Here is a 27,061-nt window from a genome sequence, read left to right as displayed (position 1 = left end):
TGGAAGTGGAATGTGACTGGTCGACACACTTCACTGGTGTCTGCTTGGTGGGACGTTGTCGGTCCTCCGCAGTTCCCGTTCGCCCCTCAACAGGAACCTGATCTAGTTTAAAGACGAGGCACCGTGAGGGTTTGATCTTGTCCATTTTCTCTGTTTCTCTGTGAACTGTTTCTTCTTCAAAGCTACAAGTGAGGGGTTTGGATCGTTGTCACAATTGAGTTTTATGTGTCCATCCTCTCCACAATTATAACAGTAACCTGGCTTTGGTCCGGATGCTGGAGTCTTGTGAGAGGAGCGAGGAGTAGCTTTGCTGAGTTTCATGCTTTCACTGAGCCTGCTGAGGTGAGTTTGTTTAGATGAAGGAGGCGGGTCTCGATTTGACTGAGCAGTAAGGGACGCCAGCTGCTTTTGAATGCTGGCAAGCTGCTGGGTAAGCTGCTGAGTGATGGTAGTCAGCTTGTCTACTTTGGTCTCTTCTGGAGTGGCAGAAGCGTATTGGGCGTGCAACCCAGCTCTGGCTTTTGAGCCGAGATGCTGCTTCATACGCTGAGCCTTGGCAGCCTCTCTATCTTCCTCCGTCCGGAGCAACAGCAACAACTCAGCGAAAGGTGGGGGATGGGACTTACGCTGCTTAAGCTGGAGTTCTGATATAAGCGTGTTATCCCAGCAGCCACGACAGAATTGGTTCAACAGGTGTCGGTCTACCTCAGTGGCTGGGACTCCTCCCCTCTTCACAGCCAAATTTAGTGCAACCTGCAGACGTTGCAAGTACGCAGATGGCTTTTCACCGGCATCCTGGAACAGCTCCATAAACTTGGCGTACAGCTCATCACCATCTTGGACTGTTCCATATGCAGAATCAAGGATCTGGAGATAAGTTATGGGTGGTGTTTCTGGCGTGAGATGTCTCACCATATCTGCTGCTGGTGAGAGTAGACTTTCACATATTTTTCTAGAGCGTTGCAGATCTGACATGGCAGGATCTTTCAACAGGAGGTCAACACCAGAGCGCCAGGCTTCATAATCAGATTCATGCTGTACTCTTGGAACACGTCCTGAGAATGATCTGAGTCTTTGTGTGGACACATGGATTGCATTGTCATCACTTTTCACAATGTGTTCGACAACATACCGTTGTATTCCTGGTGGGTTGAGATCAGAGGGAGACAAACCAGGAAATGAAGGTCTTGCCGTGCCTCGGGCATTGTGACTTGAAGGGATTGATGGCAGGTCATCTCTTGAGTTCTGTACTGGAGCTGTAGCACCTTGAAGTGGACTGAAGGTGGCAGTATTGAGAAAGTGTGCAGGGACAGCAGCACTGGAAGTAGATGGCACCACCTCCTCTTCCTCATCTGGAATAGTCTTCACTGTTGGTACATGACTTGGCTCTGTGATGGACTGGCCCAGTAGAGACATCACGCCCTTCAGGACCTCAGTATAGTCCTGTCCTGTGAGTTTAGCCAACTCTTTTAATTCACCCAGGTACTTTTGTGTTTTTAACTCCCCATAAAACTCAGAACAAACGGTTGAAAGTTCTAGAATTTCGTAAGTCACTTTTTCAGTCTGACAAATGTACGTGTACGGCAAAATTCTCCGTAGCTCAATTAAAGCATTTCCTGAATCAAATTCAACAACGATTGTGTCCTGAAAAACACCAGGCTCGGTTATAACCGTAATCTTAGATGGTATGCCATACTGATTCAGAAAGGCGACCACTTCATCATCAGTGTCTTCGCGTGCTACATATTTAATCAAAACAGCGTTTGGAATTTTAATGCCTCGTTTCTCCAAAATATCCATATTTGCAATGAACGTCAATTTCACAATTGATATTTGCTCAGCTCTGTCCTTACTCTCTCCTGGCTAGCTCGCCACAAATTTATGTAACAACTGTGTCACTAAAGAGATGCAAAGACTACTAATAGTATTGTTTGGATACCCAGTAATGTCTTTATGAACTTACATAGTAAGCTATATTAGGCTAATAATCAGAAGTCTAGAATTCGCTCATGGAGAGAGTGGACAGGAGGCTGAAATTGCTTTTAAATATACCATATATTGAATGGAAAAAATAAAGTGCAATTATATACAGTGACAATATTGAGGAAACACCTCCTAAGAATGGCCATTCAAGTAAATTAACAATCAATTATATACAATGTGCGATAGGCAGCATTCACAATGACAAGTCAAAAGAGTTCGACAGTAGCGTTCTTTAGAGTCTCATAGACTCAAGTTTAGGTAAAACTCAAAACCAAAACCATAACCAAAGCATCCCACCCACAGTTCATGAAAACCCACGTCTGGGTTTAAGTTGAGTCCAACGGGGATATTAGTGGAAGAGTTTGTGGTGAGGAATGTGACGGTGTCGTGGGCGGAATGAGTGGGATAGAGTTTTTTTTGGTGGGCTACTGAAACCCCCTACCAGCCTGGCAGGACAAGCGACTCCTCACTGCCTCCGCAATCTGTAGGTTCTCGGCCTGCTCCTTTTAGCTCGCCATCCTTCAGAACCTGGCCAGTCGACAGTTTACGCCCCATATAAACACGTTCTTCGCAGATTTCAGCGCGGTAGAGGGTTCCTGTAGCTCGTCTCTCGTCTAGCTTCCCCACTGCACCTTCCCAGACTGAATCACAGCGCTATAGTAATCACACGCGATAGGCCGCACTGACTCACGTGACAAAGAACAGAAATAACGCGTGACTTGAACGAGAATACAGGTAGACATAAGTAAAGGGACAACAGGCTGATTTATCACCTGGGTTACACCGGGCTATACATTTCTGATCTTTACTGGTGTTAAACCACTGACAGATGGGCCACACATTTCTGATCTTTACTGGTGTTAAACCACTGACGATGGGCCACACATTTCTGATCTTTACTGGTGTTAAACCACTGACGATGGGCTATACATTTCTGATCTTTACTGGTGTTAAACCACTGACGATGGGCCACACATTTCTGATCTTTACTGGTGTTAAACCACTGACGATAGGCTATACATTTCTGATCTTTACTGGTGTTAAACCACTGACGATGGGCTATACATTTCTGATCTTTACTGGTGTTAAACCACTGACGATGGGCCACACATTTCTGATCTTTACTGGTGTTAAACCACTGACAGATGGGCCACACATTTCTGATCTTTACTGGTGTTAAACCACTGACAGATGAGCCACACATTTCTGATCTTTACTGGTGTTAAACCACTGACAGATGAGCCACACATTTCTGATCTTTACTGGTGTTAAACCACTGACAGATGGGCCACACATTTCTGATCTTTACTGGTGTTAAACCACTGACAGATGAGCCACACATTTCTGATCTTTACTGGTGTTAAACCACTGACAGATGGGCCACACATTTCTGATCTTTACTGGTGTTAAACCACTGACAGATGAGCCACACATTTCTGATCTTTACTGGTGTTAAACCACTGACAGATGGGCCACACATTTCTGATCTTTACTGGTGTTAAACCACTGACAGATGGGCCACACATTTCTGATCTTTACTGGTGTTAAACCACTGACAGATGAGCCACACATTTCTGATCTTTACTGGTGTTAAACCACTGACAGATGGGCCACACATTTCTGATCTTTACTGGTGTTAAACCACTGACAGATGGGCCACACATTTCTGATCTTTACTGGGGTTAAACCAGTAAAAGGCAGAGCAGCGGTGCACGAACCTGTAGACAGCAGAGTTTAAAAACATAATTTAGGTCAAATAAAGCCATTTTTACACATGAGCTAAAATTAACTGAACAAGAAGCACTTTTATAGCAGTGCTACTCAACCAAAGAGCCAAACTGTTGAAAAATACCTTTACAAGAGTCACAATCTAAGAGGTGAAAAATGCCAAAAAGAGTTAAAGTGGCAATAAAACTGTGTAAGGGGTAGCAAAAAAGGTCAAAAGTGACAAAAAGGGTTGAAAAGTGACAAAAAAGTGGAAAAATTGTGAGAAAGTGGCTGAAGTGGGGAGAAAATGGCAAAAAAGTGCAAAGAATGGGTGAAAACAGGCAAAATTGGTATAAATTGGCAAAAAAAAAAACTGGGTGAAAAGTGACTCAAATGGAAAGAAAATAGCATAAATAGGTAAAAATTAAGTTACAGGTGGCAGAAATTGTCATAAAACAGAAAACACATTGCAAAAAAATTGTGAAATGTGACTCAAATGGGTAAAAAGCAGCAAAAAGTGGCAAAATTGGTATGAAGCAGCAAAACAATGGTGTGAAATACGACTGAAATGGAGAGAAAATGGTAAAATTTTTCTAAAAAGCAGTAAACACATTGCAAAAATGTGCAAAATTCGACTCAAATGGGCAAGTGGAAAAAATGGGACAGCTGTGTCGCACAGCTGTGCGCTTTGTTTATTGTGTTTCTGGTGGCATCCCTGCTTGTGGAAAATACACACTCTTTATTGGTGTACGAGAGGCAAGCACTTTTTGACATCCGTGATTCAGCTTGGAAGTTTTCTTCTGCTGACTATGGAAGACAGACCTCAAGCCTTCCGCCATTCCTGGCTTGGGTACCGGTGGAATTGCTTCGCCGTGAGCCGGTGTTTCAGCCATTGAGGAGGACCCGAAGGAGACGCGGACGTGTCGGTGGTACACGCTCGGGTGAGCGTGTGAGAAACACAAGTCGGCTGTGGATAATGAACTGTAATTTCGTGTCTGATGTCTGCTATAAACACCGGGACTTGGTCTACCGGCAGCGGTGGATACTTTCTGTTTACCTGGCGTCTGAGTCGCTCGATCAGCTGATGCAGCACCGCTGGACACAGAGGAGGCGGGGCAGGGGAGGTGGTGTTACTCTGGCCAACCTCCTGCATCCAGACTTTCAATCTCAGCCGGCTGATAGAGGGGATAAAGTCCAAATGGCTCTTCTTAACGCCCGATCACTGTCTAATAAAACTTTCGTCCTCCGTGACTTTTATGACTCCCATGAGCTGGATGTGATGTTCCTGACAGAGACGTGGCTGCGGGAAGGTGAAGTGGCACCCCTGCTGGACCTCTGTCCTCATGACTGTGGCTTCTTTAGTTCTCCCAGACTGACAGGGCGGGGAGGAGGGGTGGCCTCCGTTTTTAAGGATCATTTAAAGTGTAAACAGATTTTGAACTTTCGAGCTTTTTCAAGCTTTGAATTGCAGCTTTTTACCATCAACAGATCCTCTATTGTTTTAATTGCTGTGATTTATCGTCCACCGAAGTATAATGAGAATTTTATCGCTGAATTTGCAGACTTTCTAACTTCCTTCTGTCTGCAGTATGAGAAGATTTTAATTGTTGGTGATTTTAATATTTACATTTGTTGTGAGGACAAGCCATTAGTCAAAGACTTTTTAAACATTATTGAGTCTTTTAATCTGACACAATTTGTGTCTGGTCCAACACATCAGCGTGGACATACTTTGGACCTAGTACTTGGTTTTGGATTGTCTGTTTCAGTGACTGAAACCTGTGTGTTGCCATTTTTAGATCATTCTCTTATTGTATTCAGTATTTTAAGTCCCAGTTTATCTGCTTTGGGTACAGAGACAAAAACAACAAGGTCATCTCGATAAATCAGCCCCAGTGCCTTACATGATTTTGATTTAAAACTGCCTGATGCGGTTGATCCAATCTTTATGCAGGCTTCCTCCGTGGGTTGTCTCACTGAAAACTTTAACAGTGCACTTCAGGGTCTACTGGATTCAGTAGCCCCAGTAAAGACTCGAAAGCATCCAAATAAGAGCCATACTCTGGTTAAATGAAGATTTATTGTCCTTGAGAAAGAGTTGCAGGAAACTTGAACGTCAGTGGCGTCATTCCAAGCTTGAGGTTTTTTATCAGGCATGGAAGGACAGTCTGACCACTTATCAGTCTAGGGTGTCAGCTGCAAAGGCCGCATATTATTCAAGATTAATTATGGACAACAAGCACAATGCTAGACTGTTGTTTGACACAGTATCCAAGCTCACCCAACACCACCAAGCTAGTAGCAGCACTGATCTGTCCGCACATGACTTTTTATTGTATTTCAATGACAAGGTAGAGGATATCAGAACTAAAATTCCTCAGTCGTTAAATGACAAAGCAGAGGGATTAGTTACTTGTCCCATCTATGGTGGTGTAGGCTTCTTCGAATTTGAGCCTATTTCTTTAGATAGTCACACCAAGGTTGTCATGGCGGCTCGGTGTACGACTTGCTCTCTTGATCCTCTGCCAGCGTGGGTTATTAAGGAGCTCTGGTCCACCTTAGGCTCTTATGTATTGTATATTTTGAATGTATTGCTTTCCACTGGAGTTTTCCCAGTCTGTTTTAAATCTGCCATTGTTAAACCCTTGTTGAAGAAGCCTGGTCTGGACGCTGACTCCCTAACTAATTATAGGCCCGTCTCAAACTTGTCCTTTTTGTCAAAAGTGTTTGAGAAAGTGGTCTCGAATCAGCTTTTGAAGTATTTTTCATGTAATAATCTTTTTGAGCCTCTTCAGTCAGCCTTTAGGGTGAATCACTCCACAGAAACTGCGCTGACAAAAGTGGTGAATGATTTGTTACTAAATGTTGACTCGGAGGCGTCATCTGTTCTGTTGTTGCTGGATTTAAGTTCTGCTTTTGATACGGTGGATCACTGTATTTTACTGGACAGACTTGAAAATTATTTTGGCATCTCAGGCCAGGTGCTCCAGTGGCTGAGGTCGTACCTGTCAGAGAGATCTCAACGTGTTTTCTTTAACAATGTGTTCTCTGAGTCCGGTGCTGTTAGACATGGGGTACCACAGGGGTCTGTACTGGGTCCACTGTTGTTTTCTCTTTATCTGACACCCTTGGGCCAAATTCTACATTCTTTTGGGATCTCTTTTCATTGTTATGCAGATGATTTACAGTTGTACATGCCGTTGGTCCTTCATAGTGGATCTGACACTAATAAACTTCAGGCCTGTCTTTCAGCTGTTAGGAGCTGGCTTTCAACAAATTTCCTACTTCTGAACTCTGCAAAGACAGAAATGATGGTTATTGGGCCAGCAAAACTCAATCCTCTGTTTGATAATTTCGCTTTGTCTTTAGGTGACTGTGTTATTCATTGTAAAGACAGAGTTAAAAATCTAGGTGTGGTCTTTGATCAAACTCTTTCGTTCGAGTTCCATGTTAAAGAGGTGACCAGAGTGGCCTTTTTCCACCTCAGAAATATTGCCAAGATTAGACCAGTTCTATCGACACAGGATGCTGAGGTCCTAATTCATGCTTTTGTTTCGTCACGTTTAGATTATTGTAATGTCCTTTTGTCAGGTTTGTCAAAGAAGAGCCTTCATGGTCTGCAGATGGTACAGAATGCAGCAGCTCGTGTTCTGACCAGAGTGAGTAGATATGAGCATATCACTCCAGTGCTGGCCTCTCTTCACTGGCTACCTGTTCATGTTAGAGCAGACTTTAAGGTGCTGCTGCTAACATATAAAATTGTAAATGGCATTGCCCCTTCTTACCTATCAAATTTGGTAAACCCATATGTCCCTACTCGTGCCTTGCGTTCTCAGGGGACTGGGCTTCTTAGCGTCCCAAAGGTCAGAAAAAAGACGGTTGGGGAACGGGCTTTTTCTTTCCGTGCACCGACATTATGGAACAGACTACCTGTTGAAATCAGGCAGGCATCTTCCATCGATGTATTTAAAGCAAAGCTGAAGACCCACTTGTTTACTGTTACATATGAGTCTTAAATTGTTTTACTGATGTTTATTTGTATTGTCTCAGTATGTTTGTATATGTGGATTCTCTGATGTTTTTATTGTCAAGTTGATTTTATCTCTATGTACAGCACTTTGCCTGAAAGTGCTTTATAAATAAATTTATTATCATTATTAAAAAGTGACAATAAAAGGCAAAAAGTGGAAAAAAATGGCAAAAAATGGTGCAAAGGGGCTACAATGTGGAGAAAGTGGCAAAATTGGTAAGAAGTGACCTAAGGAATTAGTTACAGGTGGCAAAAATTCTCAAAAACACAAAAAAACGCAAAAAAATGATTGAAAAGTGACTCAAGTGGGTAAAAAGCAGCAAAAAGACACAAAATTGGTATAAAATGGCTAAAAAACAGGGTGAAAAATGACTAAAATGGAGAGAAAATGGTAAAAAAAAAAAATGGTCAAAAAGCAGCAAAGACATTGCACAAATGTGTGAAAAGAGACTCAAACTGGTAAGAAGTGGAAAAACATGGGGAGAAAGTGAGAAAGAAGGGTTGAAAAGTGAGAACAAAGTGGAAAATTGTGAGAAAGTGGCTTAAGTGGGGAGAAAATGGCAAAAATGGATAAGAAGAGACAATAAAAGGCAAAAAGTGAAAAAAGAAAGAAATTAGTTACAGGTGGGAAAAAGTGTCAAAAACACAAAAACAACAAAAAATGATTGAAAAATGACTCAAATGGGTTAAAAGCAGCAAAAAGTGGCAAAAAGTGTCATTTAATAGCAAAAGTCAGCTGAAATAGGTGAAAAGCAGCTAAAATTGATTTCAAGTTGCAAAAAAAAAAGACAAAAATTGCAAATTAGGGCAATCGAAACATACAGACGAAAATATTTTTAACAATGAAGTTTGATAAAGTCTGCTGAACAAGTGAAACAAACTGATTAATGTGACTGCATGGATAATTCTGAGGTCAGAGTTTCCCTCTTTAAGATTTTCTGGGGGATAATGTTTCAGATTTAGACATTAAAGAGCCACATGTTGAGTAACACTGGTTTATAACCTAGATGTGCTTAAACTTGGATAATTCCTACCCTGTCTCTGTTGTGTGGACTGTAAAAGCGTACCTACCACCCTGAATCACAGAGATGCTGATTGGTATGATGTCAGTATGACCTGTGGACCTCTGTGTGCTGAACTCTGGTTGGTAATTTACCCCACAGATGTGATTCTTTTCATTACCAGAGGTCCCTAGGTAACACTAATCCTGTGAGAATCAGCACATGTGGGAAACACTGCAGTAAAACAACAATGAAATCCATGTTCAGATGTTCGGTCTCATTACTGAAGCTTTGGAAACACTTACCTTTACTGGGACACACGCTGTCAGAGCTGGACCAGGTAACACTTTCAGCTACAAACACACACATAAATAATGAGTTAAGGTCCATCACACAGCTGTCCACATGCCGTTTAGTCATTCACCTAAAAATAACTTTGATACGGCTGGCTTTCATGACAGTATCAGCAGCAGCAGAAAGACACTTCAGAGTCAGCCATGGAAAAAAAAAAAAAAAAAAAAAAAAATAATAATAATAATAATAAAGATGATGATAATAATAATATCAATAATGATAATAAAAATGATAATAATAATAATAATAATAATAATAATAATGATAATAAAAATGATAATAATAATAATAATAATTATAATAAAAATAATAATAATAATGATGATAATAAAAATAATAATAAAAATAATAATAAAAATAATAATAATGATGATAATAATAATAATAATAATAATAAAGATGATGATAATAATAATATCAATAATGATAATAAAAATGATAATAATAATAATAATAATAATAATAATAATGATAATAAAAATGATAATAATAATAATAATAATAATAAAGATGATGATAATAATAATATCAATAATGATAATAAAAATGATAATAATAATAATAATAATAATAATGATAATGATAATAAAATAATAATATTATACAATTTAAATAATGATAAAAATAATAATAATAATAATAATAATAATGATAATAAAAATAATAATAAAAATAATAATAAAAATAATAATAATGATGATAATAATAATAATAATAATAATAATAATAATGATAATAATAATAATGATGATAATAATAATGATAATAAAAATAATAAAAATAATAATAATAATAATAATAATAATAATAATAATAGTGATGATGATAATAATAATATTTATAATACTAAAAATGATGATGATAATAATAATAATAATAATGATAATAATAATGATAATAATAATAATGATGATAATAATAATAATAATGATAATAATAATGATAATAATAATAATGATGATAATAATAATAATAATAATAATAACAATAATAACAATAATAACAACTAACTCCAACTAATTTGAATGAAAAATACTTTTGCATACAGAAGTTAGTCTTTGACTTGTGTGTTTAAATATTTTCTATTTCAAACAAAAGGCTACTGATCTGAAACCATCAAAAACACAAACACAGCTGATTAAAAATGAAGCAGAGAGCAGAGAGGGACTTACTGGAGGGAGAAGAACTGGGAGCTCCAGCTGTAAAATGATAGAGACAAAGGTAATCTCAGTTTTCTCTTAGCAGGAGGCTTCATTATTCAGAATAAACAATCCTCTAGAGCCAACTCCAAAATTAATATAGATACCATTAATGATTTATAACCCTTATTTCTAGCATGCAGGGACAGATCAGATTTAACGCTTTTTTACACGCTGATAATAAAATAAATGACCAGAAGATTTTTCCTTTATTCCAGTGAAAGACATAACCAGAATAAAACCAAGTATGTGGATGACTGCAGCTACCTAGGATGCCTGTAATAATGTTGGACAGAGGAGAGGACTAGCTCCGCCCACTCCCCCTATCCACAGACAGAGCAGTAACCTGATAGGTCAGATGGACTGGTTCACATCTCTACGGCATGGAAATGTTTCTGTCGTCTAATAAAGCTCCAACAGGAAGAGCTCAGGAAGGGCGGGACTTAAAACACACTCTGGGAAGGTGATTGGAGGATCATTCTGTCCGTCACATTCATAACGGGCCAATCAGAGAGACAAGAACAAAATGGGGTAGTATGCACGCTACTGTTGGGCTGACAGCCTATCACTGCCGTAGACTGATAAAGGCGGGGCTTCTCAGCAGATAAAACTGACGCCAAGGCCGAGTGGAAACATCTGAACGCTGACGAGCCTGACTCTCCTCTCGTTAAAGGGAAAGTCTGTTCCTGTTCTGATTAAACGGCTACTTCCTAAAGCTACATCTAAGCTAACAGCTACATCTGAGCTAACAGCTACATATGAGCTAACAGCTACATCTGAGCTAACAGCTACATATGAGCTAACAGCTACATCTGAGCTAACAGCTACATCTGATCTAACAGCTACATATGAGCTAACAGCTACATCTGAGCTAACAGCTACATATGAGCTAACAGCTACATATGAGCTAACAGCTACATATGAGCTAACAGCTACATATGAGCTAACAGCTACATCTGATCTAACAGCTACATATGAGCTAACAGCTACATCTGAGCTAACAGCTACATATGAGCTAACAGCTACATATGAGCTAACAGCTACATATGAGCTAACAGCTACATCTGAGCTAACAGCTACATCTGAGCTAACAGCTACATATGAGCTAACGGCTACATCTGAGCTAACGGCTACATCTGAGCTAATGGCGACATCTGAGCTAACAGCTACATATAAGCTAACAGCTACATCTGAGCTAACAGCTACATCTGAGCTAACAGCTACATATGAGCTAACAGCTACATATGAGCTAACAGCTACATATGAGCTAACAGCGACATCTGAGCTAACAGCTACATATAAGCTAACAGCTACATCTGAGCTAACAGCTACATATGAGCTAACAGCTACATATGAGCTAACAGCTACATATGAGCTAACAGCTACATATAAGCTAACAGCTACATCTGAGCTAACGGCTACATCTGAGCTAACAGCTACATATGAGCTAACAGCTACATATGAGCTAACGGCTACATATGAGCTGACAGCTACATATGAGCTAATGGCTACATATAAGCTAACAGCTACATATGAGCTAACAGCTACATCTGAGCTAACGGCTACATATGAGCTAACAGCTACATATGAGCTAACGGCTACATATGAGCTAACGGCTACATCTGAGCTAACAGCTACATCTGAGCTAACAGCTACATATGAGCTAACGGCTACATCTGAGCTAACAGCTACATCTGAGCTAATGGCGACATCTGAGCTAACAGCTACATATAAGCTAACAGCTACATCTGAGCTAACAGCTACATCTGAGCTAACAGCTACATATGAGCTAACAGCTACATATGAGCTAACAGCGACATCTGAGCTAACAGCTACATATAAGCTAACAGCTACATCTGAGCTAACAGCTACATATGAGCTAACAGCTACATATGAGCTAACAGCTACATCTGATCTAACAGCTACATATGAGCTAACAGCTACATATGAGCTAACAGCTACATATGAGCTAACAGCTACATCTGATCTAACAGCTACATATGAGCTAACAGCGACATCTGAGCTAACAGCTACATATAAGCTAACAGCTACATCTGAGCTAACGGCTACATCTGAGCTAACAGCTACATATGAGCTAACGGCTACATATGAGCTGACAGCTACATATGAGCTAATGGCTACATATAAGCTAACAGCTACATATGAGCTAACAGCTACATCTGAGCTAACGGCTACATATGAGCTAACAGCTACATATGAGCTAACGGCTACATATGAGCTTATGGCTACATCTGAGCTAACGGCTACATATGAGCTAACAGCTACATCTGAGCTAACAGCTACATATGAGCTAACAGCTACATCTGAGCTAACAGCTACATATGAGCTAACAGCTACATATGAGCTAACAGCTACATATGAGCTAACAGCTACATCTGAGCTAACAGCTACATATGAGCTAACAGCTACATATGAGCTAACAGCTACATCTGAGCTAACAGCTACATATGAGCTAACGGCTACATCTGAGCTAACAGCTACATCTGAGCTAATGGCGACATCTGAGCTAACGGCTACATATAAGCTAACAGCTACATCTGAGCTAACAGCTACATCTGAGCTAACAGCTACATATGAGCTAACAGCTACATATGAGCTAACAGCTACATATGAGCTAACAGCGACATCTGAGCTAACAGCTACATATAAGCTAACAGCTACATCTGAGCTAACAGCTACATCTGAGCTAACAGCTACATATGAGCTAACAGCTACATATGAGCTAACAGCGACATCTGAGCTAACAGCTACATATAAGCTAACAGCTACATATGAGCTAACAGCTACATATGAGCTAACGGCTACATATGAGCTGACAGCTACATATGAGCTAATGGCTACATATAAGCTAACAGCTACATATGAGCTAACAGCTACATCTGAGCTAACGGCTACATATGAGCTAACAGCTACATATGAGCTAACGGCTACATATGAGCTAACGGCTACATCTGAGCTAACGGCTACATATGAGCTAACGGCTACATCTGAGCTAACGGCTACATATGAGCTAACGGCTACATATGAGCTAACAGCTACATATGAGCTAACGGCTACATATGAGCTAACAGCTACATATGAGCTAACAGCTACATCTGAGCTGACGGCTACATATGAGCTAACGGCTACATCTGAGCTAACAGCTACATATGAGCTAACAGCTACATCTGAGCTAACAGCTACATATGAGCTAACGGCTACATCTGAGCTGACGGCTACATCTGAGCTAACGGCTCCATATGAGCTAACAGCTACATCTGAGCTTATGGCTACATCTGAGCTAACGGCTACATATGAGCTAACAGCTACATCTGAGCTAACAGCTACATATGAGCTAACAGCTACATCTGAACTAACAGCTGCATATGAGCTAACAGCTACATATGAGATAACAGCTACATCTGAGCTGACAGCTACATATGAGCTAACGGCGACATCTGAGCTTACAGCTACATCTGAGCTAATGGCTACATATGAGCTAACAGCTACATATGAGCTAACAGCTACATCTGAGCTTATGGCTACATCTGAGCTAACAGCTTGACATTTTTCACCACAACAAGAGCTCTGATGACATCATAGATTTCGTCACACGCCCAGTTAAAACACATGCAACGTTTAAAAACAAACTCACACTAATAATAGAATGAATCATGAATTGTATTTGAAGTTACCTTCTGAGAGTCTCTCCTCATCTCCTGTTAACCAACAAACACAGTTAGTCATCAAATGTGGTTTCAGTCCCAAAGTCTAGAAAAGCTAAGTCACTTACGTTTGGATGTTTTCCAGAAGAAAACCAGCAGCCCCACAACCACAGCCATCGAAACTGCTCCTCCGAAGAACCCTCCAATAACCGACCCCACACTAGCAGACTCATCACAGGAAGGGAGGATCTTATCTAAAACACAGAAACACTCTTTAGTTTCATCTCTATCAAAGGCTCCAGCTCTAAGAGGCTGTGGATTCTTGGCAGCTCTGACTGCCCTCCAGGGTAACGCTAACTTTTCAAATCACCACAAAAAAACAAAGATTGTCCCCAAAAACAGAATCTCCCCAGTGTGCCTGCTCAACATCTAAAATACCATTTTTGATTGATTAAGGTTGGAATAGTCTAGCAGATATTTGCTCATTAGTTGAACGCCTTGGATCGACTGTGATGAAACCCATGAGACATCCTCAGCTGTCTTTTAGACATGAACACCACGTTTTATTTAAATCTAGAGAAAGGAGGACAAACGGCACGACTCTGAGTGTGCGGTTACTGAAATGCTGCTGGCTTTGTGAAGTTCTCGCTCTTTAATCAGAGCTGAGTCTGCTGACTGTGGTACTTGGTGAATCCTGACATCCTCAGATGGTTGCAGATAAACAGTTAAAGGCTGGAGCCCACACTCGCCGTTTCTGCAGCACTATCGATGAGGTTTAGTCTACTAAAAGCTCCCATTGTGACGTATTTCTCAACTAATTATTCCAAAAAGCCAAAGCGTCCTACCCCAGGCACTTTCAACCATAAAGCCGGATGCTTTGTGAGACACGTGACAGGTGTAGTCCACCAAGTCGTCCCTGAAGATCTCGATGCTGTCCCTCCTCTGGAAAGTGTCGTCTTCGTTCGGGAGGGCGCCGGTAGATACCACCCCGTCTTCTCTGGTAAGGATGCGACCGTCCCTCTTGATCTTCAGTTCGATTTCTTTGGGTAGGAAACCGGTGGCGAAGCAGGTCAAAACGACGTTTGACTTGATGTTGGAGTTCTTTGCAAACAGGGTAACTTTGGGGGGCTCTGCAAGAGAAAACAGGGACCAGAAAATGAACATTTAACACAATTCATGAGTGAGTCTGTCACGACGAACGGACAAAAACGCAAACAGGAAACGTGTGACCGTGCTAGGAGGTTAATTCACTGGTTTAATTTTACTGTACAGGGGGGTTACCAGTCTATGCTGGAAATGAAAGGCACAAACTTTTGACATACTGAAGCTGGAGGACACACACATTCACAGGGAGAACATGCAAACTCTAACCTCTGCGTCCTGCTATAAAAGACCGAGTTTTAGCTCGTCTTATTCTAGTCCTCATGAAAAAAGGACGTCAAGAACATTTTAGACAGAGTTTTAGTCGAGTTTAGTGGATGCTCACTCTCTGCTGAAATAAACAAGTAGACCAAGCAGTCATACATACCGGCAGTTTTAAGCTGCTTCTGTCCGTAGTCCATGAACTTGGTCAGCCAATCAATGCACTCCTTCTCCAGGTAGCCTCTGGTGTACTCTTTCAGGACCTGGACGTTGTCCCACTTCCTCTTGGTCGGTTCTGCTGCGGCGGTCGGTGCCACCCAGACTTCGTTGGCGCCGTCGAAGGACAGGAAGTCGTTCCCGTCGTAGTTGTACATGTCCATGCCACGCAGGAACTTCAGGCTGCCGTCTGGCTGCTTTTCCCCCACGCAGCCGTGCATCCACTGCAGCACGTGGACGTCTGAAACAACAGAAACCAACACAACCAGGATCTAAAACCCTCCGTTTCCTTATTGAACAATCCAAACCTCTGCAGACCTCAGCGGTTGTGTCACATCTCCTGGTCGACTTAGTTCAGTTTCATTTTTCCCTCATGTTTCCAGGCTTGTCATTTCCTGTTTTATTTCGTATACTTACTTTACCTTTACCTTACTTTCTCCACGTCTGTATCACCCTCATGAGTTTCACCTGCTGGTCTAAGTGGCTGAACCTGGAGATCCCCGTCTGGTTGTCTTCCCTCTCCTCGTATATTTAGTCCATTCACTCCCTTCCTTCCCTCCCCGTGTGCATCACTTTCTAGCCTTTTTTCCTGATAGATCCTGGTGTTTTTGACGCAGTCCATAGTCCTCTGGTTCTGAGTTTTTGCCTGCTGTATTTTTGTACTTTTGCCTTTCCTGATTGACCTCCTGTGTATCAAACTAGTTTGATTAAACAGACTGAGGCTTTTCCTGGTGTCCTGAGTCTGCTTGTGGGTCCTTTACCTGGCATTCTGTTAGTTTGTTTTTAAAGCCTAAGTATTACATACACTGTTTTCCAAATTATTATGCAAATTGGATCTTAGCGTCATAAACATTCAAACTTTTTTCAGTTAAACTCATGGATGGTTTTGTGTCTCAGGACTCTCTGGATCACTGAAATCAATCTCAAACACCTGTGATCATCAGTTTTCCAGGTGAGCCAAGCTAAAGGAAAACTACTGAAGAAGGACGTTCCACATTATTAAGCAGGCCACAGGTTTCAGCAATATGGGAATGAAAAAGGACCTCTGCTGCTGAAAAAGGGTCAAATGTAGGGAAATGTCTTGGACAAGGAATGAAAACATGAGATATTTCATGGAAACTTAATCGTGCTCATCGTACTGTGAAGAAATTAGTGTCTGATTCAGAGCAGATAAAGCCATAATGAGGAAGGTTTCTGACAGACTAATTCATCAGATGAAGAGAGCAGATGCTAAAATACCATTACAAAGCAGCAAACAGGTATTTGAAGCTGCTGGTGCCTCTGGAGTCCCACCAACCTCAAGGTGTACAGTCATGGACGAAAATGTTGGCACCCCTGACTTTTTTCCAAAAAATACACCATTTCTCCCAGAAATTGTTGCAATCAACAAATATTTTTGGTATACATGTGTTTGTTTCCTTTATGTTCATTGGAACGACACTAAAAAATCCAAAGAAAAAAGACAAAATCGACATAATTTTACACAAAACTCAAAAAATGGGCCAGACAAAATGAGTTATGCTCTAACGGCTGATGACTTGAAAAATACTCAGATTGTCATTTTTATTAATATTTAGGAAAATAAGAGAAAATGTCATTTGTATAATAATTTAGAACGCGGTGTAGAAGTGAAAGCTCTAGGATGTTCTGAACAAGCTCTGACAGCAGATGAACTTTGAACTTTGCTCTCTGTTGAAGTTGTCTGATGTTCCTCACACGTTCCACACAAAGCCTTAGTAATAATTTTGTTTTAGTGAAGTATTTGGAGGATTTTTACTTGTTTTCATTTGTTTTATGTGCTGTCCCCTGGATGTTGATGCTCTTGGTGCGAGACTAAGGGTCAACAAAAGTTCCTTTCATTCATCTCTAAGTTAAGTATATATTCATGTATGATAAATTATATATTTATTTATATTTTTATAGTCGAGCTCTAAACATCCTTTTCTCCAGGACTACCTGGGCTTTAAGAATGTCACTTTTATAAAGTTCTGGGACTGTAAAGACAAAAGAAAAACACTAATCAGAAATTATTGTTCTGTATTGAACTCAGTAAACATTCATGACTACGGGGTTTTTGCCCCATCTCTTTACACTAAAGAATTAAAAATAAGAATTCTGTGACAGAAAGTCTTCAAAATATTCACATTTCTACATAAAAGTCATTATTTAGAGCTCAGAGACTCTGAGGGACACGTCACGGCCTCTCTGTGTCTCTTTCTCTCTGTTATGAGTCAGTCAGGCTCTCTTATGGAGTTTCTAAGTCTGTGCACAGGCGCTGTTCGCTAACACAACTGGTTGTTGTAGCCCAGTTGCAATGCATTCTGGGATACACAGAGACAATATGGCGGCAGGCTAACCAGCTAACTGCAGGAATGATTGAAAACTGGATGATAAATGGATAAAAAGGCGTTCAAAGTCAGAGTTCCTGATGTGGATTTAGACTTTAAAGACCCTGGAAAGTCAGCCCAGACCCAGCCTCTCTAGAAAACGCTCTCTGATGTTTTACCGACGTTCTACGAAGGCTAAAAGAGCGTCATTAGAACGGTACAACGGAGAGCTTTCAGAGGAAAACAACGCTGAGCTGGCCATGATTTACAGTTCAAAGGTTATTAACTCTGAGTAGCACCTGTCTCTGATTGGCTTAAACACCAATGTGGTCCTTACAGCTAGAATAAGGGTTAGGGTTAGGGTTACCTGAGTTGTTCTGTCTCATCCTCTCCATCAGGATGTCGATGTTCACTTTGAACCACTGCTGCTTGCTCTGGCGGGACTGTGTGCCTTTCTCCCAGTAATCGGCATCAAGTCTCTCCTTCATCCAGTCCTCTTTAGGAATCTTCTTCTGGATCGTGCTGTCGTAGTAGTCGATCATCTTGTTGTCCAGCAGACCCATGGCCGTGAACTCGTGGATGCCGGGGAGCCCCACGGGTTTGGACAGGGCCGTGTAGATGTAGGTGAGCGAGTGAATCTCTGAGAGGGGCACAGGGAGAAAGACGGAGACTGATTTAGTTTTTAGAGAGCAGAGAGAAGAACCCAAGTCATCCTCATCCTCGCCTTTCAGAGAGCCAACCTAACTGTGATGTCCTAAAAGTCACATCTTCATCAATCCAACCACAGAGATACGAGCAGACATCACCCCCGTGGAAGAAAGAGACAAAAACTCTTTCAGACACTCACCTGGAGCTCAAATATCTACATGTTCTTGGAAATACCAAACAGATTTACAGAACTGGAGTTCCTACAGCCAGTTAGATGACTGTTTATGATAGAGACGTACTGATAAGGATCGGATCGTTAAGTATTGATAAGGATAATCACACAGCTTATTTATGAACCATTTCTGAATAAGATCGTCACGTCAGATATACACTATTTTTCCAAAAGTATTCACTCACCCATCCATTAATGTAAATCAGGTGTTCAGTCACTTCCATGTCCACAGGTGTATAAAATCATCACCTAGGCATGCAGACTGTTTCTACAAACATTAGTGAAAGAATGGCTCGCTCTCAGGAGCTCAGTGAATTCAAGCGTGGTGCTGTGATAGGATGCCACCTGTGCAACAAGTCCAGTGGTGAAATTTCCTGGCTCCTAAATATTCCACAGTCAACTGTCAGTGGGATTATAACGAAGTGGAAGCCATTGGGAACGACAGCAACTCAGCCACCAAGTTGTAGGCCACGTAAAATGACAGAGCGGGGTCAGAGGATGCTGAGGTCATAGTGCGCAGAGATGGCCAACTTTCTGCAGAGTCAATGGCTGCAGACCTCCAAACTTCATGTGGCCTTCAGATTAGCTCAAGAACAGTGGTAGAGAGCTTCATGGAATGGGTTTCCATGGTAACAGCTGCATCCAAGCCATACATCACCAAGGTCAATGCAAAGCGTGGATGCAGTGGTGTAAAGCACGCCACCACTGGACTCTAAACCACAAATGGAGAGAAATGTATCCCAAAAATTGGAATTAAAAAAAATCCCAAAAATGGAGGGAAATATTCACTGGACTCTAGAGCAGTGGAGACGCCTTCTCTGGAGTGACCAATCACACTTCTCCATCTGGCAATCTGATGGACCAGTCTGGGTTTGGCGGTTGCCAGGAGAACGGTACTTGTCTGACTGCATTGTGCCAAGTGTAAAGTTTGGTGGAGGGGGGATTATGGTGTGAGCTTGTTTTTCAGGAGCTGGGTTTGGCCCCTTAGTTCCAGTCAAAAGAACTCTGAATGCTTCAGCATACCAAGAGATTCTGGACAATTCCATGCTCCCAACTTTGTGGGAACAGTTTGGGGATGGCCCCTTCCTGTTCCAACATGACTGTGCACCAGTGCACAAAGCAAGGTCCATAAAGACATGGAGGAGAGAGTTTGGTGTGGATCAACTTGACTGGCCTGCACAGAGTCCTGACCTCAACCCCACAGAACACCTTTGGGATGAATTAGAGCGGAGACTGAGAGCCAGGCCTTCTGGTCCAACATCAGTGTGTGACCTCACAGATGTGCTTCTAGAAGAATGGTCAAAAATTCCCATAAACACACTCCTAAACCTTGTGGAAAGCCTTCCCAGAAGAGTTGAAGCTGTTATGTTATGGATGAATAAAACGAGGACTTTAGGCTGTCAGTGAAATGATAGCAACCTGCTGAATCAGCGTCTGACAGAGGTTAGATAAAGGAACAAGGACACGAAGGTCCAGCTGAATAAAAAATCAATAAATAAACAAAGCACTGAGGATAAGACGGAGGTCTTTGGACACAGATAAGTCCTCAACGCTGATTTTAAATATTATTATTTATTTAAACTGAAATATAAAAAAAATCAACAGCTGAAACAATAAAAACTTGAAACTTTGACAAAATAAGGAGAAACTTTCTCAATAAAATGAGTTATATCTTTAAAAAAGAACATTTCCATTTCCTAAATACCTGAACAGTGACTGGATGAGCCTGATTAACTCAAATAACTCTGAGCAGCTGCTTAGAAAAATAATTCCCCCTGAAAACCTTAAAAAAGGGAAATTCTGACCTCAGCACTGATCCTTTCCATTCTGGACATTCATCAATCTTTATTCTATTAACTCCAGATAATTCCCTAATATTAGTAATAATATTTTATAATAAAATGCAGTATTTCACTTTCTTCAGTCATCTAAACTATCTAATCACTGAATTTCATGATTTTCTAACTTAATCTTTAATATCAACCATTTTAAACTAATCTTCTCTGATTAATTTGTTATGTTTCATACAGATGAGCTGGTGTTTTAACAAATGAGCAGAAATAAATCAAAAGAGGATAAAGCACAAACAAAACCATCATGTGACTGGGTAAACATGGGATTAAAATAATAAACTAGCTTTTGAACCCATCTAGTTATCATAATAGACTATAGAGAAAGAGAAATAATGAGACTGACAGGTGAACCACAGCTTAATAATGGTTTTAGTCATTATTGGTTTGGTTTGTGGCTCTTCCAAAGATTTTTCCCACAAAGGGTTAAATGTATAGTCCAGTCCAGACACTGGTTGTTTATTTAGCCTGTAGTTAATTGATGGTTATTCACTTAAATAATAATAATAATTATTAAAACATTAAAGCCTTTTGTTTAAGAAAAACCTGAGGAAGGAGTGATTCATGGACTCAATAAAAGTTTGAGGTTTGTTTGGAAAAGAGATTGATAAGCTGGCACTCTCTTTAAGCATTGAAAGGCCTTTATTTTCAGGGCATGGTCGTGTGTAGACTTAAAAACACACTTCAGCGCGTTTCAGCATCAAACCTTCATCAGGAAGTCAGGGCTTCAACTGTTTTTAGGTCTAGACACGACCATGCAGTGGAAATAAAGGCATTTTAATGCTTGAAGAGACTTTTTTCCTTTTATTTCACAGTTTGGCCTGAAGTATCAGTGCTGAGAAAGCTTCATTTTACCACTAAATATATGTTAATCTAAATTATTGGCATTAAGAGAAGTCTAACAGGAAAATAACAGAACCCAAAAAGTAATAAAACTCAGTATTAGTAAAAAAATAGTCTAAATAATGAGATAAAATGCCTTTCTGACAAGTCATGTCATTATTTTCACATCTTACTTCATAATTATGACAGCTGATGATAATAGTCAGAATCATTTTTCAGTAATGTTTCTGTTTTCTGTTCAGTCACGGACAGTGAACATAGAAACCTGAATTTCCTTCTTTATATGTGTTTGAAATTGTTGTTCGTCCGGACAGAGTGAAAATATAACTCCATAATAATAACTCGGCTGTCAGAACTTCCTGTTCATTTTACTGTTGACGCCATGTTATTACCAGGGTAACTAACCCTTTCTTATTAGTTTCACGGTATTAGATTAAAAATGGAGGAGCACTTCAAACCGTGAAGACATAAAGCGTTCCTGCTGAGAACAGTACACTGAAATGATCGATGAACATCACATAAACGTGTCAAAAACAGCGAACTCACCGCCGTGTACCGTCAGTCCTGTTCCCAGGAGGACCAGCACCGGGATCAGATCCATCCTAGCCTCGGACTCCTCTCCCTCCACGTCTTTCAACGGCTTTTTAATTGTAGTGGTCCTCCACCTTTAGGAGTCGCGACCCCACCCCCAAACCCCTAGCCCCGCCCTCCTCCCAATCGCGCGCTAACCATTCTTTCTACAGTCTATGGCGCCAACACAACAATGGATAGAGCACTGAAACAGAAAACTGCAGATATACCGAAAAACCAGCTTAAAAATTACTCTGAGTTCTTCTTCTTCTCCTTTTATTGGTTGTCGGTTAAAGTCTGGCTCTAATTTCTCTCTAATGCCAGTGGAGAAATCAAAGATGGCGGAAACACAACCAAGTGAAGGATAGTGAGTGGGACCGGGCCAGTGTATTTTCTGACAGTTCGTTTTCCACATTTATATACATGCATACATTTATGAGCCAGAAGGCTGGAAAAAAGTCATACTGCCATCTACTGGCTGCTTTTTCAGCCTGTTGTTCTGGTCCGTTATTATCAATTTTTTTATTTACTTGATTATTTATTTGTACAACCAATAATAAATAAACCTTTCCATCAAACAAAACAGTCATATATTAGAAAAATAACTTGCATGTAAAGAAATTTGGGCAATTATCCCACTGTTGAACACAATAGATGGCTCTTGTTTGGACATGGAGGCTTTTATTTTGAAATGCTCACCTTTCCCATTGGTCACATGACTTCCTTTTCCTCATGTTTTTCATTAAAACAAGGAAACAAAGAAACAGAATTGAAAAAAACAAAAATGGAAAAACGAATAAACGAGGTCAGGGGTCAGGGTACATGGTTTCAAACAGGAAAAGGACCTGCCAGGAAGTACACTGACCCTGTCATGGCCCCCGGGCCACCAGTTGATGATCAGTGCTGTAGAGGAAAAACACGCCTGCAAGTAAAAGGACGCTGCCCCTTTAAGAGAGGGTACAGAGGTCGAGCAAGGCTGCAGGAGAGAGAGAGTGAGGGGCATTCTCTCCTGAGACGGGTAGGGCTGCAGGAGACCCCGTGTCATTAACTAGCAAACATCTGAAGGACCAATGGGCAGATTTACAGAAGGTTCCAGAAAAGGAGGAGCTCAACCTGTCTACCAACACAGCAGCGCTCACACCAGGCTAACACAGCAGAGAGAGCATAGACAGGAAGGACACAGCAGAACCAGGGCCACGTGGAGGAGCTGGACATGAGAACGTGGAGGAGCTGGACATGAGAACGTGGACACGAGAACATGGAGGAGCTGGACATGAGAACGTGGAGGAGCTGGACATGAGAACGTGGAGGAGCTGGACATGAGAACGTGGAGGAGCTGGACATGAGAACATGGAGGAGCTGGACATGAGAACGTGGAGGAGCTGGACACAAGAACATGGACACGAGAACATGGAGGAGCTGGACATGAGAACGTGGAGGAGCTGGACATGAGAACGTGGAGGAGCTGGACATGAGAACGTGGACACGAGAACATGGACACGAGAACATGGACATGAAAACATGGAGGAGCTGGACATGAGAACGTGGAGGAGCTGGACATGAGAACGTGGACACGAGAACATGGACACGAGAACATGGAGGAGCTGGACATGAGAACGTGGAGGAGCTGGACATGAGAACGTGGAGGAGCTGGACATGAGAACGTGGAGGAGCTGGACATGAGAACGTGGACACGAGAACATGGACACGAGAACATGGACATGAGAACATGGAGGAGCTGGACATGAGAACGTGGACACGAGAACATGGACACGAGAACATGGACATGAGAACATGGAGGAGCTGGACATGAGAACGTGGAGGAGCTGGACATGAGAACGTGGACACGAGAACATGGACACTAGAACATGGAGGAGCTGGACACGAGAACATGGACATGAGAACGTGGAGGAGCTGGACATGAGAACATGGACATGAGAACATGGACACGAGAACATGGAGGAGCTGGACATGAGAACGTGGAGGAGCTGGACATGAGAACGTGGAGGAGCTGGACATGAGAACGTGGACACGAGAACATGGACACGAGAACATGGACATGAAAACATGGAGGAGCTGGACATGAGAACGTGGAGGAGCTGGACATGAGAACGTGGAGGAGCTGGACATGAGAACGTGGACACGAGAACATGGACACGAGAACATGGAGGAGCTGGACATGAGAACGTGGAGGAGCTGGACATGAGAACGTGGAGGAGCTGGACATGAGAACGTGGAGGAGCTGGACATGAGAACGTGGACACGAGAACATGGACACGAGAACATGGACATGAGAACATGGAGGAGCTGGACATGAGAACGTGGACACGAGAACATGGACACGAGAACATGGACATGAGAACATGGAGGAGCTGGACATGAGAACGTGGAGGAGCTGGACATGAGAACGTGGACACGAGAACATGGACACTAGAACATGGAGGAGCTGGACACGAGAACATGGACATGAGAACGTGGAGGAGCTGGACATGAGAACATGGACATGAGAACATGGACACGAGAACATGGAGGAGCTGGACATGAGAACATGGACACGAGAACATGGACACGAGAACATGGACACGAGAACATGGAGGAGCTGGACATGAGAACATGGACACGAGAACATGGACATGAGAACATGGACACGAGAACATGGAGGAGCTGGACATGAGAACGTGGAGGAGCTGGACATGAGAACATGGACACGAGAACATGGACACGAGAACATGGAGGAGCTGGACATGAGAACATGGACACGAGAACATGGACATGAGAACATGGAGGAGCTGGACATGAGAACGTGGAGGAGCTGGACATGAGAACGTGGACACGAGAACATGGACATGAGAACATGGAGGAGCTGGACATGAGAACGTGGAGGAGCTGGACATGAGAACGTGGAGGAGCTGGACATGAGAACGTGGACACGAGAACATGGACACGAGAACATGGAGGAGCTGGACATGAGAACATGGAGGAGCTGGACATGAGAACGTGGACACGAGAACATGGACACGAGAACATGGAGGAGCTGGACATGAAAACATGGACACGAGAACATGGACATGAGAACATGGACACGAGAACATGGAGGAGCTGGACATGAGAACGTGGAGGAGCTGGACATGAGAACATGGACATGAGAACATGGACACGAGAACATGGAGGAGCTGGACATGAGAACATGGACATGAGAACATGGAGGAGCTGGACATGAGAACATGGAGGAGCTGGACACGAGAACATGGACATGAGAACATGGAGGAGCTGGACATGAGAACATGGAGGAGCTAGACACGAGAACATGGAGGAGCTAGACACGAGAACATGGAGGAGCTGGACACGAGAACATGGAGGAGCTGGACACGAGAACATGGAGGAGCTGGACATGAGAACATGGACACGAGAACATGGACATGAGAACATGAAGGAGCTGGACACGAGAACATGGAGGAGCTGGACATGAGAACGTGGAGGAGCTGGACACGAGAACATGGACATGAGAACATGGAGGAGCTGGACACGAGAACATGGACATGAGAACATGGAGGAGCTGGACACGAGAACATGGAGGAGCTGGACATGAGAACATGGAGGAGCTGGACACGAGAACATGGACATGAGAACATGGAGGAGCTGGACATGAGAACATGGACATGAGAACGTGGAGGAGCTGGACATGAGAACGTGGACATGAGAACGTGGAGGAGCTGGACATGAGAACATGGACATGAGAACGTGGAGGAGCTGGACATGAGAACGTGGAGGAGCTGAGAACGTGGAGGAGCTGGACATGAGAATGTGGAGGAGCTGAACATGAGAACGTGGAGGAGCTGGACATGAGAACGTGGAGGAGCTGGACATGAGAACGTGGAGGAGCTGAACATGAGAACATGGACATGAGAACGTGGAGGAGCTGGACATGAGAACATGGACATGAGAACATGGACACGAGAACGTGGAGGAGCTGAACATGAGAACATGGACATGAGAACGTGGAGGAGCTGGACATGAGAACGTGGAGGAGCTGAACATGAGAACATGGACATGAGAACATGGAGGAGCTGGACACGAGAACATGGAGGAGCTGGACATGAGAACGTGGAGGAGCTGGACATGAGAACGTGGAGGAGCTGGACATGAGAATGTGGAGGAACTGGACATGAGAATGTGGAGGAGCTGGACATGAGAACGTGGAGGAGCTGGACATGAGAACGTGGAGGAGCTGGAGCACATTTTTGCTTCTTTAACCAATTTCTGCTGACATCTGCATATTTTTTCTTTTTCATTGAGCACTATTTTATCAGTTTATATCTATCTTTCCTCCCATTTCACCAAATTTTTACCCCTTTCTGTCAGTTTAAAGCCTTTTCAGCCACATTTTGATTTCTTTTTACCACTATTCACGCCCATTTTTGCAGCTGTAACCCCTTTTTGCCTGTTTTGGTTATTTTTTGTCACTTTTATATAAATTTTGCCATTTCTAACACATTTCTGCTACTGTAACAATTAAACTTCACCACCTTTTCCACCATTTGTTGCCATTATGAGCCCATTTTTTTCAAATTTTAACTCATTTTAATTCTTTGTTTTTAACAAAATAAATGCACATTTTTAGAAGGCTATAAACCACACCAATGATTTAAAAGAGAAATGAGTGGTTATTTCTTCAGGTTAAATATAGAAAGAGGACATTGAAGATTAGCTTTACAGTAGACTGGGATTTTGTTGACCTCCATGGTGCCCAGTCTGACACCTTTATTGTGGGGGGCCCTGGTCTCTGGGACCTTTATTTTGGGGGGCCCTGGTCTCTGGGACCTTTATTTTGGGGGTCCCCGGTCTCTGGGACCTTTATTTTGGGGGGCCCTGGTCTCTGGGACCTTTATTTTGGGGGTCCCCGGTCTCTAGGACCTTTATTTTGGGGGTCCCTGGTCTCTGGGACCTTTATTTTGGGGGTCCCCGGTCTCTAGGACCTTTATTTTGGGGGTCCCTGGTGTCTGGCACCATTATTTTGGGGGTCCTCGGTCTCTGGGACCTTTATCTTAAGGGTCCCCAGTCTCTGGAACCCTAT

At 42.1% G+C, this 27,061-nt stretch overlaps 1 protein-coding gene across 1 annotated transcript in view; it reads right to left on the bottom strand.

Annotated features, from left to right (window-relative positions):
* The window catches only part of LOC121523433 (H-2 class I histocompatibility antigen, Q10 alpha chain-like), a 30,601-nt gene extending 8,583 nt beyond the window's left edge, over window positions 1-22,018 (bottom strand). The window contains exons 1-7 of the mRNA XM_041808336.1: window positions 21,964-22,018; window positions 18,212-18,514; window positions 15,468-15,758; window positions 14,785-15,069; window positions 14,068-14,193; window positions 10,248-10,274; window positions 9,027-9,074 (exon numbers count right to left, since the gene is read on the bottom strand). Of these exons, the coding sequence (XP_041664270.1) occupies window positions 9,027-9,074; window positions 10,248-10,274; window positions 14,068-14,193; window positions 14,785-15,069; window positions 15,468-15,758; window positions 18,212-18,514; window positions 21,964-22,018 (1,135 nt within the window). The remainder of the gene's footprint in view (window positions 1-9,026; window positions 9,075-10,247; window positions 10,275-14,067; window positions 14,194-14,784; window positions 15,070-15,467; window positions 15,759-18,211; window positions 18,515-21,963) is intronic.
* Window positions 22,019-27,061: the final 5,043 nt, after the last annotated feature.

The sequence above is a fragment of the Cheilinus undulatus genome, linkage group 16 (genome assembly GCF_018320785.1).
Source record: "Cheilinus undulatus linkage group 16, ASM1832078v1, whole genome shotgun sequence".
NCBI classification, from domain to species: domain Eukaryota; kingdom Metazoa; phylum Chordata; class Actinopteri; order Labriformes; family Labridae; genus Cheilinus; species Cheilinus undulatus.
Note: the sequence above shows the minus strand (reverse complement) of the source record. Positions and strands in the feature narration are given on the sequence as shown.